Consider the following 17,296-nt stretch of genomic DNA (forward strand, 5'->3'; position numbering starts at 1 on the left):
TTTGGCTGGGCCAAGACAACCGGCCAAGCAGTCATGCGCACTTTGAGAGTGTGCACTCATCACTCCCCCAAGATCCGACTCCTGCCCCACCCAGCCCTAACACAGCCCATAGCAAAGAAAAAGGAAATGATAATAACAAAGTTATTATCATTTTATTTTTATTTTTTTCTTCTCCTCAGAGCAGTGGGGCAACAATCCTCCGCATTGCCAGAAGAGCCACCCCTGCAGAGGTTTCCATTTTTCCTCAAAGCGAAGGTGGCTACTGTTGATATTGGAAAGCAGCTGCTCCATAACAGGAAGAGAACACAGTCTATGAAACCATTGTGTGAGGTGTGGTGGGTCTTTTTCCTTCCAGTTATTGTCACCTTTGCTGAACCCAGACATTGCAGCACCACATGCCATTCATTGATCAGCACTGATGATATCATTACTGGCTTACACCTAGGAGCAGCACATCTTGGGAAAAGGGGAGAGGATATCCCAAGACACCTCTAAATGTGTCTGCACCGCTCTGTGAAAAGGGGCAAAGTTCCAGACAGTGCCACCAGATATGCAGATATGCAGAATGTCACCAATTTTCCCACACCTACACCAGCATCTAAGGTGTGCTTCAGGGGAACATTCATTTCAAGTAGGAAAGAGTGTAGTGCCACCTGTACCACAGTTTATAGAGTATTTAAGTACCAAATATAGAGGTGGATGATGAGTGAATGTCTCTGACCATCCTATTCCAGTGCTGTTGAATAATTTGGCCCCAGACAGGCGGTACCAGGATTTATTATGTTTCCACAGGAGAGTGCATCCTACGCCAAGAATACGCAATATAGTTTAAATATAGTGCCTCTGGTACATAGGGAAGAGTGGCTCAAGCAGGGTCTTATCACACATGGCTGCATTTTGACCATTAGATGTGTAACCCAATATCGTATTTGTCCATAATATAGCTGTTCATTCTCTGAAAGTTGGAACTCAACTTTACACTGCAAAAATGTATTTTTCAATGGAGGTGTTGTACATATTCAAACGTATGCTGCAACCCCCTCCCTCCCACAGCGGAAGCATTGCGAGTGCTGGGGTGAATTCACTGTTGTAATTAATGGATTGTAAGGGAATGGATATGTCACAAGGGGCTTGGATCTCAGGTAATTTCTCACATTCTCAATGTTGTACTAACCACTGTGCTCAGCTATGCAATTTGGGGGTCTTTATTGTTTGCTCCAGACAAAGGGGCCTATGAGTAATGGTGTAATCCATAACTCTTCACCTTTTCCCAGAGTCTAGCATTGACCACTCTACTACTATTCTCAGTTGGGGTATTGCATAATAGTAGAAAATACTGGCCGTAGACAAACCCCCCATCTCTCTAGACTAGTTCAAGAGTTTCTGAGGGACTCTAGGTGTTTTATATTTACCTCAACAGGTGCTGCTGAATCTGCTAGAGGCATGATGTTAGGTCCTGGTCCCCAGTCCTCTTTTGCTGACCATGTCCAGACACATCACATGACACCCCGGATATATAAAAAGGAGTCTTACCCTTGTGTCCATGCTTGTTATTGCTACCTGGTGGTTCCTGCATTCTGGCTCCGGTGTTTTCCCTGTTTGATGGCTGTTGTCTTTACACGGGCTCGTGTGAAGAATTGGAGGATTCCTGCTGAGTACAAGTTGTTCCCCTTTTTTCCTTGCTACCCTTCTTGTCCCAGTCCCTGTTTATTGGTCCTCTCCGTGTTTTTGCTAACCTGCCCCATTCCTTAGCGAGGGTTCGTTAGTTAGTCAGTGTTCTTTAGTTTATTCCCTTCTTTTATTTAGTTTACATTCCTTAGTTTGCCTTTTGGACCGTGGGGGTTGAACATTCAGGGGCCCCTGTCTGTTATTTACCCGTTTTTCGCTGTCCTCCCGTTTTGGAGACGCGGAGTCCCGGTCGCGAGAAACGCTACCAGTCCGCATCGTTATGCGGAAGTGACGTTTTCGTCCTTTCCGCGAAGCAAACCCGGCTGGGTTTGTTTACTTTCCTTCCGAGCGAGCGGAGGAAAAGACGCGTTCTCGCTGGTTCCTCAGCTAAATTCATAGCGCCCGATACAGAGGGGTTTTTTCAGAACCAAAACTGGGGTCTGTTTTTTACCCTGTATCTTCTTGATTTAACCTAACCAAACACCCTAACTCTGCTAAGTTAAATCCTGTCAGGAAGTGCCTGAGAGATGTTATCTCGGGGGTGTACTGATGGACAAACTCCTTGAAGCTAAGCCTGCATTATCTTCCGGTAAGTGTCTGTGACAATATATGTTGGATATCGGTATTGTGTTGCCAAAGAAGGACTGGGGATTGTATAATTACAGTAGGGTGTGTTTTGTGTTCCCCTATTCTTGCAGGTGCAGAAGAAGGAGGCGGGTGTATCTTTTAAACCAAGATAACGGGTGGAAGGTTTGGTTACCTTTTTGTTTCCACCCTCTTTTCTGGTTCAGCAGCTTACTCATGTGTACCATTCAGTGAGTGGTTGGTGAGCCGGGGAAGGGGACTGGAGTATTCCTCGTTCCTGCAGTGTGTGGGTTGGGCAGGAGTCCAACAGAATAACAAGCCCACGTTTTAATACACTGCCCGAACTTGGATGGATGAGGCAGGAGGAGGGGCTATGGCGGGCGCAGAAGCTCCCTCCATGTTAGATATAATGGGGGCCCTTGCTGCATTACAGGTGCAAGTACAGGAATTAAGACAGGAGAACGTAGGGTTGAGGCAAGAGCTGGTAGCTGTAAGGGCTCAGGCCCAGGCCCAACCTAGAGCGCAAAATCCCGTTATACATCCGGCTACCTTTCAATATGGGGGAGCAGGACAGAGTAATCCCGGGGGAGGGACACCTGTGGCAATTACCGTGAATTCCCCTGTTCCGGTACCTTTGGCCCCACCTGAACGGTTTTATGGAGACAGCGGGAAATACGGGATGTTCATGAACCAGTGCCAGTTACACTTCATATGTAGGCCTGGTGCTTTTCCAGACGATGCTGCGAAGGTGGCCTTTACTCTCTCATATCTGGCTGGTACTGCTGCACAGTGGGCTATCCCCTTAGTGGAAGGAAATGACCAAGTATTGAGAGATTATAATGCTTTCAAGGAGTTGATGAGGGGATTGTTTGCAAAGCATGCATTTATGCAAGCTAGTGATTCAGAATTACTAAAACTACGACAGGGGCGACAGGATCTTCTGACATATATCGCGTCTTTCAATAGATTGATTGCAGAGACACATTGGCCTGCTGATAAGCGGACGTCTTTATTCTATCAGGGTCTTAACGACGATCTGAAGGATGTGGTATCGCAAGTCGTAGATCCCCCTGAAGAGTGCGCCGCTTTCATTGACTTAGTGGTTAAGTTGAACCATAGGTTGTCAGAGCGACGTGGTGATCGTGGTCGTTTCCAGGTGTCCAGAGGGAGCTTTATAAAGACCGAGGTGAAACAGCAACCCAGTGAAGCCAAACCAGAGCCCATGGAAATAGGAGGCGTTAGGGGGCCCCTCACTCCTGAAGAAAGAAAGAGACGTAGAGATCAGAACTTATGTCTCTATTGTGGACAGGGGGGGCATTTCGCAAGGGAGTGTCCCGTTAAACCTTCTGGAGCTGGTTATGGCAAAAAGGTGGCATATGTAAATGTGGAAAGGGCACACCTACTCCCGCCAAGCAGAGCTCAATATGAGGTGTTGGGGGCAGTGGATGTGGCACCCCGACACTTTGTAATTACAGCACAACTACTATTGGCAGAATACCAAAGGGTGCCTGTTTCGGTCTTATTGGATTCAGGGGCCACGGGCAATTTTATTGATATCTCCCTTGCAGAGAAGCTTGGCGTGCCTTGTCGGTATAAAGAACAGCCAGAGCCGGTCCGAGCGATAGACGGAACTGAGTTGTCATCAGGGTGCATCACTAGACAAACCCTGCCGCTTCACTTGTTATGTGACAATGGTCACTCGGAAAGTGTGGTGTTTGACTTGATAGACGCGCCTTCCTTTGGGTTGGTTCTGGGGGTGCCTTGGCTCCAGGAGCACAACCCTAGGATTGATTGGGTACTTCGGCGTGTCACTCTTGATTCGCATTATTGCTTGAAGCATTGCTATGGCGAGGCTAGTGGGAAGGTCCCTCCTCTATATTGCGCCGCCATGGAAGAGAAAGGAGTTCCGAAACAGTACGCGGAATACGCCGATGTGTTTGACAAGGGTCGTGCGCAGAGTCTGCCGCCACATCGGTCGTTTGATTGCAAGATAGACCTCGTGGAAGGGGTTCCCCTGCCTTGTAGTAGAGTCTATGCACTGTCTGAACCCGAGGAAAAACATCTCAAGGAATATCTGGATGAGATGTTGTCGTTAGGTTTTATCCGTCCCTCTTCTTCGCCTGTCTCTTCGGCGATCTTTTTTATACCGAAGAAAGAAGGCACTCTTAGGGCGTGTGTGGACTACCGGACACTGAATAAAGCCACTATTAAGAACAGGTACCCTCTTCCGCTCATCCCCGTGTTGCTGGATCAGCTCCGCAGGGCCACAGTATTCACCAAGTTGGACTTACGTGGAGCATATCATTTGATCAGGGTGCGGCCCGGTGATGAGTGGAAGACGGCTTTTAAAACGAAACATGGGTTGTATGAATACTGTGTGATGCCGTTTGGCCTGTGTAACGCGCCGGCGGCGTTCCAGTATTTCATAAATGAGGTCTTGAGTGAACATCTGGACAAGACGGTGATTGTCTACTTGGATGACATCCTTATCTTCTCGGAGACTGGAGTAGACCATTCCACCCATGTGCGACAAGTGTTGCAGAAGCTGCGAGAACATCGGTTATATGCCAAACTGGAAAAATGTCAGTTTGATGCGAAGGAGGTAGAGTTTTTGGGGTTTCTCATATCTGCTGATGGGATCCGAATGGACCCTAAAAAGATACAGGCTATTCTATCTTGGCCAGTGCCCACTACGGTGAGGCACATACAGGTACTTTTGGGGTTCGCCAATTTCTACCGGCGTTTTATCACTCACTTTTCGGAGATTGTTGCACCTATGACCCGCTTGTTAAGAAAGGGGGTGTCCTTTGAGTGGACCCCGGAGGCACAGGGGGCTTTTCAGTTATTACTGGAGACCTTTACAACTGCGCCAGTACTGGCTCATCCTGATCCGTCATCCCCCTTTTTTGTAGAAACGGATGCTTCTGCCTGTGCAGTTGGTGGGGTTTTGTCCCAAAAGGAGGGAGGCACAGGAGATATGCACCCTATCGCTTATTTTTCGAAAACTTTGTTGCCGGCCGAACGAAACTATACAGTAGCGGAGCGTGAACTGTTGGCGGTAAAGTTGTCGTTTGAGGAATGGCGTCACTACCTCTGGGGGGCCCGTCATACTGTGACCATCTATACAGATCACAAGAATCTAGAGTATTTTAGATCGGCCCGGGCCTTGACACCGAGACAAATGCGATGGGTCTTGTTTTTCAATGAATATGATTACGTAATCACCTACAGACCTGCCGCTCAGCAGCTTAAATCGGACGCTTTGTCTCGGATTCATGTCAAACCAGAGGAAGTGAAGGCAGGGAAGGAAACTAGACCTATGCTTGATGTGAATAGGATTGTGGGAGCCGCTTCGGTGGAAGAATTCGCTTCCAGGATTAAAGATCTTTTGCGCAACATGGACTTGGCCCCGTGGTTGCGCTTATCACAGGTGGTGGCTAGAGAGGGGTTGTTATATCAGGGTGACAGGTTGTTCATTCCCCCGGAGTTGAGACCTAGGGTGGTAGAATGGTGTCATTCCTCCTCTTTAGTTGCGCACCCAGGAATTGGGAAGACAAAGGAGTTGTGTCTGAGGTGGTTTTGGTGGGATACGGTGGCACAGGATATCCAGAAGTATGTGTCAGCTTGCCCTGTGTGTGCCATCAACAAGCCCTCGCATAGTAAGCCCTCGGGCCTTCTTCAGCCGTTGGCAGTACCCCCTTCCCCTTGGCATACTATTAGCATGGATTTCGTTACGGACCTTCCCTTGGTCTCTGGCTTCACGGCTGTTTTTGTGGTCGTAGATTTGTTTACCAAGATGGCTCACTTTATACCGCTCCGTAACATTCCCACAGCGAAGGAGATGGCCTGGGAGTTTTTGGTTTCGATAGTGCGGTTACATGGGTTGCCCACCGCGGTCGTCTCAGACAGGGGTGCGCAGTTTGTGTCTCACTTCTGGAAGGAACTCTGTCTGGTGCTTAAGATGGATGTGCGCTTGTCATCTGCATACCACCCCCAGTCAGATGGGCAGACGGAACGCACCAACCAGACAATGGAACAGTATTTGAGATGCCTGACTACGTCCCTCTCGTGTGACTGGGTGAGGGCTTTGCCTATTGCTGAATTCGCATATAATAACAGCGTACATTCGGCCTTGGGTATGACGCCATTCTACTGCTCTATGGGATACCATCCTAAAGCCCTTGCCATTCAACCCACTGGGCACTTGCCAGCCATTGATGACATTTGTAAACGTCTGGGAAACATCTGGGAGACGGCCCGGGGTTGCTTACAGGATGCTAAGGAGGCTATGAAGGTCCAAGCTGATCGCCATAGGGTTCCAGCTCCCGGTTATAAGGTGGGCGATCAGGTTTGGTTGGCTTCCCGTAATTTGAAACTACCGGGTTCACGTAAACTACAACCCCGGTACGTAGGCCCATTCCCTGTGGATAAGGTAGTCAACCCTGTGGCGATAAAGCTTTTACTACCTTCGGACTATAAGATCCATCCCGTGTTTCACACCTCCCTGCTGAAGCCTTTTGTTCCCACAGATCAGGTTCTGCCCCCTCCTGCCCCCGTACTGGTGGATGGCGAAGAGGAGTTTGAGGTACAGGCCATTCTTGATTCAAGGCGGAGAAGGGGTAGGTTGTATTACCTGGTAGATTGGAAGGGGTATGCCCCGGAGGATAGGACGTGGGAGCCAGCTGGAGGTGTACATGCGCCTCGGTTGGTGAGGTTATTCCATAGACTGCATCCCCGGAAGCCGAGACCTGTGGGGAGGATTATCGGGGGGGGGTACTGTTAGGTCCTGGTCCCCAGTCCTCTTTTGCTGACCATGTCCAGACACATCACATGACACCCCGGATATATAAAAAGGAGTCTTACCCTTGTGTCCATGCTTGTTATTGCTACCTGGTGGTTCCTGCATTCTGGCTCCGGTGTTTTCCCTGTTTGATGGCTGTTGTCTTTACACGGGCTCGTGTGAAGAATTGGAGGATTCCTGCTGAGTACAAGTTGTTCCCCTTTTTTCCTTGCTACCCTTCTTGTCCCAGTCCCTGTTTATTGGTCCTCTCCGTGTTTTTGCTAACCTGCCCCATTCCTTAGCGAGGGTTCGTTAGTTAGTCAGTGTTCTTTAGTTTATTCCCTTCTTTTATTTAGTTTACATTCCTTAGTTTGCCTTTTGGACCGTGGGGGTTGAACATTCAGGGGCCCCTGTCTGTTATTTACCCGTTTTTCGCTGTCCTCCCGTTTTGGAGACGCGGAGTCCCGGTCGCGAGAAACGCTACCAGTCCGCATCGTTATGCGGAAGTGACGTTTTCGTCCTTTCCGCGAAGCAAACCCGGCTGGGTTTGTTTACTTTCCTTCCGAGCGAGCGGAGGAAAAGACGCGTTCTCGCTGGTTCCTCAGCTAAATTCATAGCGCCCGATACAGAGGGGTTTTTTCAGAACCAAAACTGGGGTCTGTTTTTTACCCTGTATCTTCTTGATTTAACCTAACCAAACACCCTAACTCTGCTAAGTTAAATCCTGTCAGGAAGTGCCTGAGAGATGTTATCTCGGGGGTGTACTGATGGACAAACTCCTTGAAGCTAAGCCTGCATTATCTTCCGGTAAGTGTCTGTGACAATATATGTTGGATATCGGTATTGTGTTGCCAAAGAAGGACTGGGGATTGTATAATTACAGTAGGGTGTGTTTTGTGTTCCCCTATTCTTGCAGGTGCAGAAGAAGGAGGCGGGTGTATCTTTTAAACCAAGATAACGGGTGGAAGGTTTGGTTACCTTTTTGTTTCCACCCTCTTTTCTGGTTCAGCAGCTTACTCATGTGTACCATTCAGTGAGTGGTTGGTGAGCCGGGGAAGGGGACTGGAGTATTCCTCGTTCCTGCAGTGTGTGGGTTGGGCAGGAGTCCAACACATGACCTATCGAACTACACAGGAAGAGCCTGGAAGAACATTCATTTTTATAGGGTTGATTGAAACTAACCACATGTCCCAAAGTCACAAACTTTCAACTTATGGCCTCTAACAGTGGGAGATCATTTACATTGAATTGCTCTTTAAGGGTGTTAATGATACTTACTTAAAGATGTTTAATGGAGCTCTTGGCCCATCAGAATGAAATGATTTGACTCAGTAGAAGTGCCTCCTCATCAGGAAGAGTTGAACTCAAGTTTTCTGATTTATAATAATTAATTATACATTCCGAAACACTTTCAAAAGGTCTCGAGGATTGAGGGGAACCTAATATAAGCAGAACCTCGTCTGTGTACAGGGAGATTTTATACACTTCAGCCCAACATTTAATGCCAACTACTGAGTCCATCTGGTGGACTAGGCAGGCGAAGGATTTGATGAATAGAGCAAATAAGAGAGGACAAGTGGGCAGTCCTGACTTGAGCTTCTCTGCTAATCATAAAGGGTGCAGATGTGAGGTCACTGAGGGCAACTCTGGCAGTAAGGATGGCATAATTGGAAAAATCATGCTCAGGAATTAGGGTCCCATGCTCACCTTCTGGAAGAGAAGGTGCAGGAAGGACCAGTACACCTAGTTAAATGCCTTTCCTGCATCTAGAGGTAGAAGGACCAATGGGATCTTCTTAAATGTGATTTCTTAACCAGATGGATGGCCAACCGTAGGTTTTCATATGTTTGAGGCAGCCTAAGAAAGCTGCTCTGGCCTTGGCGAACCAGGGAGGGGAAAATACCATCAAGACGGGTGGCCAAGACTTTAGTATAAACTTTTGCATCAATGTTTAGTGAGGCCTGTAGAAACAAGCAACCTTACCCAGTTTGGGATTAATCAATATAAATTCCTCACCTGTTAATAGTGTGGTAGAGCCTGTGCTAGCACAGACATTTAGCACCAATGTGAGTTTGGGCACTAGCAGGGTCATAAATAGTTTGTAAAACTGGGCCATGAATCATTTGGGTCCCAGAGACTTGTTAAGCTTCAGATTTTTAATGGCTTGCTTGACATCCTCGAGCTGGATGGCAGTTCTAAAATCTCTTTCTGTATATCTGCGATTTTAGAGAGCTGAATGACTCTGGCAAAATGTCCTGCCTCGATGGGGAACACATGGTTCCCGAACTGGCATTTAGAAGCAACGGAATGACTTCAGCTTGTCCATATTTGCAAGGAGCTTTTCACCTTTGTTGGTTAAAATTAACTTAATGCATTCCCTTTATCCTGGAAACTACAATATTACAATATATAGCCAATTGAGTGCCTAGCATGTCCATGTAACATAAGTTTGCAGATTTTAGATGCAGTAGGGCATTTTCAGCTTTATTAGTGTAGTCAATGTGCATTTGGTTGGTTGGTTGCTGCTTCTAACTTTAACAATACCTGAAGAGAGGTTTTACTAACTCGAGGTCTCAAAACTACCACTCCAGCCTCTTCACCTCCAGTGGATGGAGGTTGTCCAGATGAGATGCAATAGCGATAAAAAGGCATCTGAGGAGCAGTCGTGGCCATCATGGCTCGCGTGTGGGGAGGGCAGGAGGTCGCGAAGGGAGGTCATACGGTGGGGTTAATTTAATCATAATAAAAAAAAAATGTTAACGTACCTTTCTGCCGGCCAGGTCTCGCTTCTTCTTTGCTTCTGCTGTCCTGCCTCTGGCAGGTACAGGAGGTAGAAGCAGGCAGCCAGGCTCCCTCCCCAAAGCCAATCAGAACGCTGCAATCAGCGTTGTGATTGGCCAGGACGCCGCCCAGCCAGGGGCTTATGGGGAGGCCATTTTCAACATGTAGGCTGCATTGCAGCCTGCTTGGAGAAGGGCAGAGTGTACATGACTGGTTTGGGTGGCCCCAGGGGGTCGACCAAACAGTCTTTGCGCACTCAGGGTGGGCAGGCACCTCACTCCTCCCCTGCTCGCAGAGCAGCCCCACCCACCTGCCCGTCTGCAACAAAACATAAAATGGTAATAATGTTCAGGTATTACCATTTTATGTTTCTGCTTCTCACACTGCGAGAAATCCGTGGGTGATGCTTCTCCAGCCTAGTGGAGGAGCCACCCCTGCTGAGGAGCATGATCTTAAAGGCATTGCAGACACCACCAATCGAGACTGCTTCCATCTCATTATGAGGAAAATACTCCTCTATGGTGACTTATTTAGTCTCTAACAATTATGCCCATCAGTAGGGCGAGGTCGAGATACCACTCTCCGCCTGGGGCCCAATTGTAGTGACATTGAGACTCAGGAATGCTCAGAGACCGCAATGGTGCCTATTTCTGCAAAACTAACTTTAGCGATGATTGCATTACTAACTATAAAGTAATCTATGCAGGATTGCAACTGGTGTACATGAGAAAAGTAAATGTATCCAATGTCTGAGAAATAGAGCTCTCACAAGGGGTCTCGAAGGCCCAAGTCTGTTAGAGACTTCTTTAATGTCTCAGAGAAGTCCTCTGTGTGTCCCCTCCTCTCTTGCCATCTTTTAAGTACTCCCAGAATGCATTAAAGTCTCCTGTTAGGACTCCCAGAAACTGCACAAGATAAGCATTCTGAGCTATGTTGGCGGCATAAACCATAGCCAGTGTAATCAGGTGACCTGGAGGGAACACGGTAGGATCAGGTATCTAACTTTTTTGTCTTATTTAGTATCAGTGATTGTAAGTGGACAATCACATTTGTGGCTATGCCTCTTCGCCTAGTAGAAGCAGTTGAGTAATAGAAAGCTGTTGTGAAAAATCTGTGTCGTATTTTCCCCTGGTGTCTTTTCATGAGTTTTGTTTCTTGTAAACATATGTAACCATCGGACACACCTGAATGGTTTCCAAAAGTTTCACTTTTGTTTGTGGCATTAAGGCCCTTGACATACAGTGTGAGAATTTTAACCATCGGGGATGATGATAGCTGATGCTAATGCTTTGTGTGTGGGCGAGTGAGTGTCTGCCATAGTATGCCACTGCAAGGAATTCTCTTGAACAAACAAATCACACATACAGATAAACAACAAAATCCAGACTATGGGGGATTGAAGCCTATCGAACAGTGCAGCAAGGGGGATTTAGGTTCCCCTTCACTGCAAGGTGCTGGTCAAAGCAATCTCTCTGCCCCTGGGAAAAGTTTCCAGGCATGAGATCTCCAAAGGTAGGGTCGCCATGGAGCTGATTGAAAAAAGTCTGTGTTTCCCCCTTCCTCAACCTGACCAGGTGTCCAAGGAATGTAGGTATTCCATAATGCCTGCGCCAGCCCATATATGCCAAGTAGACTCTAAACACATATGGTATAATTTAATCTCAGCCAAAATGTATCCTAATGACATATCAATAATGACATATTAAGTTTGTGGACAGGGAGATGTCGAAGAAAAAAGGGGGTGGCATCAAAGATAGCTTCACAGGAATTCAGGCATCAGGACATGCACTAAAAACTCAAGACATTAAGGAGCCCATCAGGATGACGGGCGGACTTTGTCCGCCTGTCCGTCATCCTGTCGTGTCTAGGGACCGCCCGCCATAAGGGCGGGGGTCCCGTTGAGGGCATTAGGATGCGCCCGCCACAGTGGCGGGCGCATCCTGTACCTTCAGCATTGCGGCGGGCGGTGCTGAATGCACCGCCTGCCGTATTGCTGAAGATACATGCAATGCATTACAAAGCACAACGTGACAGGCACCGCGCGGTGCCTGCCACGTTGTACTTTGTAATGCTAGGGGGTACCATCATAGGTACCCCCCATGTGCACCCCCACCCCCCCCGAGTCCCTGGGGGACTGCAACAGGCCCCCACAGGGTGTCTCTGCATGCCTTTCCGTGGTGGCTTTTCCGCCACTGAAAGGCATTTGTACAGGCCCATGCTAATATGGCTGGCGGTGTCTCATAGACACCGCCACCATATTAAACCTTTTCCGTACCGGCCGCAAGGCGACCGGGACGGAAAAGCGGCGGACGGTCTTTCCGTCCGCCGCGGTCCCCCCCGCCATCCTAATATGGAGGGGGGAATTTAGGTGCGGGTGGCGGGCGGATTGCCCCCGCCAGGCTAGCGGTGGCTACCGCCAGCCTGGCGGGGGCAATCCGCCTGCCATCCTAATGGGCCCCTTAATTTGGAGCCGGCCTTGATCTCCTGAGGCCCGCCAATTCACAGCCCTTTGGGCAGCACTCATGCTGTCCTCAGGACCACTTTCTTCTCTGAATAGAAATTGAATTTTACAAGGATGAGGCTAGGTCCCTTTGCTGAGCAGCTTTCCGGGGGCCTGTTCCATGAATTCTATCTAGTCGGACCTCCTGGTGGTCATCTCTGAGCAGAGACAAGAGCATTCAGCATTCCGGTGAGAAAGGCTGATAAATCAGCATCCAGGATTTCTCCACTGAAGCATCTGATTATGAGGCTTTTCCTCCTTGACTGGCTCTCAAGTCTTCGGGTTTGCTGCTCCAGTACGGTGCCATGGGACGAGGCAATTGCATGTCCCACTTCCAGTGTTGCTAGCGTGGCCCCTGCACCCCAGCGTCTCTGGCTCATTGAGTCAATGTATTAAACTAGTTCTTTAATCTTAGCACCAATGTCAGTTCTCATATCGGCTTGGTCTTTTTCAACATCTTGGCTCAGCTCTTCTTTCATATTGAAACAAGTAGAGGGGGCACAGTTAGCACACGCTGAAACTCTAGTTTACAATAATTCTTGATCAAAATTGTGCATGGTCCTTTGTAGTACTATATCATCTTCCAGGGTGCTGCACTAGTTTTAGTTCTGAATTAGCACACTTCACTGCTTTTAACACAATGAAATTGATTAATCTTTGCATGTTAAGAAATTTAAATATAAAATTAGATGAAAAAGGGAGTGGGGGAAACCTTAAAGCTGGAGCATCCCCTTTATGCTCTAAATTTGTAGCAACTTGTGACCATATCTGCCCAAGAAAATGTACATATATAATGTACATTATATTTACTACTAGTGAACATTGTCTGTCAATCCACCATTGACATAGAGTGGTCAAACCACTGTAGAATCCCATTTGCTCAGTTTTCCAATTTATCTTTACACCAATATTTCAAAGACTTGGATAGATAAAAAGTAGAACATTGTTTAAAAAGACAAACCTTTGTTTGATGGAGAAACTTAAAAAGAATCCTCCCTCAGTAAACAGTTCGGTAGAGAAGTCTCCTTATAAGTGACTAATTTCAAGGATTGGGTCACTAAGGCAATATGTTGTATTGCACCGGTCATAGTCAAAAGCTCCAGAAGAAGACTTCCATCTTTTTGGCATTCTAAGCGATTGGCCATGGCTAAAAGAAGATGTAAAAAGTTTGAAAGGACTTGGATATTGACTAGATAAGAGAATAATAAAGATTTACATATATTGGAATTTAAAAGATATATATACCTATGTAACATTCTAAGAAAAAATGACTTTGCAAATATTATGTAATGTTATGCTATGTAGATTTGTATTGCGCAGCTTATCACCCGTGAAGGTATCCAACCACTGGTGAAGCAACGTAAGCCAGGCGGTGCTCCTCGGTAAACATCCAGGTCTTTAGTTTCTTGCAGAAGTTGAGAAGCAGAGTGGCAGCCCTTTTTGTGTCGAGAAAGTTTGTTCCAGTTTTTGGCAGTGATGAAATAGAAATGGTGCCTTCCTGTCTTGCTTCTGCTGAAGCAGGGGATTCTTGTGAGGGAGAGAGAAGTGGAATGTAGCAATCTGGAGGGTTCGCAGAGTTGGAATCGGTCATAGAGGTACACAGATAGGACATGATTACTAGTTTGCTGGTGTGGGAGCAGGACCGCCATGCCGCTGCCCCAGTCCCACACTGCCAAACCTGTGTGCACACCCCCCACCAGATTAAGACTTTTACAGTCAATGGTGGGCGGCTTTTTGGTGGACTCACAGTGGTGCCTATGAAATAAGCACCGCAATGGGAATGCCAAAGAATTACTTGCACGGCATGGACTGGTGCAGTCCATGCCGTGTAGTACTGGGGTGAATGCACACAGCATACACCCCATGGCCCTAAGGCAACATGCCCTTTTTGTTTCCTCTCCGCCATGGTTTTCATGGAGTAGGAACCGCCAGGAAAACCGCGGCGGAGAGTAAACTTGTACCATGCTCGGCGGGACTGCGATGGTCCCGGCAAGCATATTGCGGGCCTCAAGACCACCACACCTCCGCCAGGGATCACAGATCCCTGGTGACTGCGGCGGTGCAATGGCGGTCCAACCACCCAAGTTGAAATAAGGCAGTTGGACCACCAGTGCGGCAGTGTCTGCACCGCCACCATGGCTGTGGCGGTTCATAGGATCATGATCGGGCCCATAGTAGTATCAATAGCAAAGGTACGTACTTTAGCCAGAAACATCCATCACTGAATGGAAGAGGTTAAGAACTAAATTAGTGTAAATGCACTTCAACAAAATGGTCATAAAAACTAGCTACTGTGCTTCTGTTCCTTACCTATCACATTAGTACTAATTGATGGTCCTAAGATCTGGGTGCTGCATCTGTACCAGTTCCCACAGCAGAATATCTGGGATAGACTTTGAACTCTGACTTGAGTATGAATACACATATATCGCTGGTATGTGTCCTGCTTTTCACGTTTAATATTAGTACGCAAAGCAATTCTATTGCTACCAAAGGAACTCATTGTGTGGTAGTCGAGTCACTGATTTTATCGCACCTCGACTATTGCAATGCCTTTTATCTTAGACTTCCTCCTAACTAACTGCTGAGATGCCAACAAGTGCAACATTGGGATGTAAAGCTCATAACTGATAGAGGAAAATACGATTCTGTGTCAACTGCATTGGAGGAGTTACACTGCCCACCAATAAGCCAGAGAATACTCTTCAAATAGCTTGTTGGTCACATTGAGCTTTCATTCAGATGGATCCAATTACCATCTCAGAGAAATTTCAGCAAAAGGTCCCAAGGAAGACGTTGAGATCGGGACATGCTTTACTCCTCACCTCTCATAGTTTTAAGTTAAAGAGGAAGGGTGGTAGAGCTTTTTCGGCACTTGTTCCAAAGCTTGGGAACTGTCTCCCTATTTCTCTGAGGCCTGAAAACAATCACTGGAAATTCCAGAAATTGTTGAAAACGTATCTGTTTAATAGAGCTTAATTTCATTTCCTCAGTTGATTAGTGCCAGGTTAACCTTTTATGGTATTTCAGTTTTGTGCTTTATCAATAACCTACATTATCGTCATCAGTATTATCTGCCCATAGTTGCCGACCAAGTAACTCAAGTTCTCAAAACAGGTGTCTCACTTTTAAATATCGACATTCAGTAAATACGGCAATAGAGGTCAGAAATGTGGGGTCAGGAGTTTACATGTGTGATAAGTGCCCCGAGATCTCACTTCAGCTACAGGCAACGATCCAGACATACATGGGGCTGCCTCTCCCACCAGTCTGCTCCATAGCATCTGCAGGATTGGGCCCTGGTTCAGCCACACCACAGTTCTCTTTAATTCCCAACTCGCTACCCTGGCATCACTTCCTGGCACAGAAACGCGGTGCAGCCAAGGAGAGCCGCGTCAGTGTATGCGGGCAGGGCAGATACAGGGTGGAGGGCAGACAGGTCGATCCCCATGCCACTCCTTTTCTCTGCTCAATGTGGCTCAGACCATGAGCGAGATCACCAGCTTTCCACACTCTTCTATTGGTCTAAGGGTCAAACCACCAATACTCACTCCAGGGTGTTGGAGCAGCCCCCCAGAATTCCTCCCTGCTCTGGATGTCAGTCAACATCTCGACACAGGTGGAGAAAAGGGCTGTATCATCTGGTCTGGTCTAAAACTCCATCAGCGAGCGTCCGTCTACGCCACCATCTTGGATGCACCCCACATTTGTGTTTTTTCATCACATCATTAAAGCAGAGCCAAGGAACAGGTAGTTTAAGACAGAATTGAGTTGGCCTTTAGCTGCAAAGGTTGCTAGGTCTCATGAGAAACCCTGAAATTAGTTTTCGACGATTTACACATTTACTTGGTGCAAACCTTCCCATTAGAGGTATTCCCAGTTAGGATACAATGCTATAGGCATCATCAGTTCAGTAGGTAAATATAAAGCAGTGGTTTTATTTTGTTCTTTTTTTAGTTTTCTTTCCATTTTTGGAGGAATTTATAAAGTACTCTGGCTCTTTAGGCTGCATAGTCCCCTCTACACATTTCCTGATAACTACTGATACCATGGGGATGGATTTTTACCGTATCTGCAGTTTGTTCATCATTCTGGTTTTTGGTTTTCAGAATGGGTGGTAATGTACTAAATGCACATTTCTCCGCCCCACTCTTTTGTGTGCAATTTTTCCTCACCATCTGTGTCATGTCTCATCTAGAAAATAAAATGTGTTGGCAAACACCTCTAATGTGGGCATATTAAATCTCAAATTAGAGCCCTGATTTGAGCACAAATGGAACTGACCTCTTTTTTCTGGATTGGTCTCCACTGCTGTGTTGGAATCACTGAGGCTACAAATAAATATACCTATAAAATTGAATAAAGAATGTCATACCCATCCAAAATGGAAGAAGACTCGTTCAGCTGTGCAGCGTGAATCTCGGCCTGCAACACTATTTCCGGAAGTTGTCTTTCCTGAATTGCTTGGGTTAGATTATGCAATTTTTCATTAAGCATCACAGACAACGGTCTTAATTCATTGTTCATGTCTTCAAGATCCTATAATACACAGATAAAAACAGATTTTAATATTACATTACAAACATCTTAACTATTGCACATTTAGTACTCGGTGAGATAAAACCATTTATCATACAGTATTTAATTACAGCTTAGTTGTCTATTAGGATATTGATTCCTGCCTTGAAACTCCATAGGTGGTGTTAGAAATGACCACCTGGTATTTGAGCTTATTTGCCTACATAGTTTTCTGCTTTTCCACGTGAGGTAGAACAAAATGGGTGCTAAAGCCTAAAAGAGAACCCCTCAGAATTCTAATGCTGATGTCTTGATTTCCCATAGGCCCTCAACAATATAGGAAGGCTCTCTTGTTCCTGCCTACATGGGAAGGTGGCAACACAGGCCCCATAAAGCGGAGGCTCTCCTAGCGGCCACACGGTGATGGTTAAGGTGAGAGTTTTAACAATAGCCTCAAACAAATT

General features: G+C 46.8%; 1 protein-coding gene across 7 annotated transcripts in view; it reads right to left on the minus strand.

Annotated features, from left to right (window-relative positions):
• The window catches only part of LAMA2 (laminin subunit alpha 2), a 3,858,378-nt gene that overhangs the window by 841,897 nt on the left and 2,999,185 nt on the right, over window positions 1-17,296 (minus strand). For all 7 annotated transcript variants that reach the window (XM_086927001.1, XM_086926997.1, XM_086927002.1 and 4 more), the window contains one exon: window positions 16,690-16,853. In XM_086927001.1, coding sequence (XP_086783127.1) covers window positions 16,690-16,853 — 164 coding nt within the window. The remainder of the gene's footprint in view (window positions 1-16,689; window positions 16,854-17,296) is intronic.

Source organism: Lissotriton vulgaris, chromosome 6 (assembly GCF_964263255.1).
Source record: "Lissotriton vulgaris chromosome 6, aLisVul1.2, whole genome shotgun sequence".
Lineage (NCBI taxonomy): Eukaryota > Metazoa > Chordata > Amphibia > Caudata > Salamandridae > Lissotriton > Lissotriton vulgaris.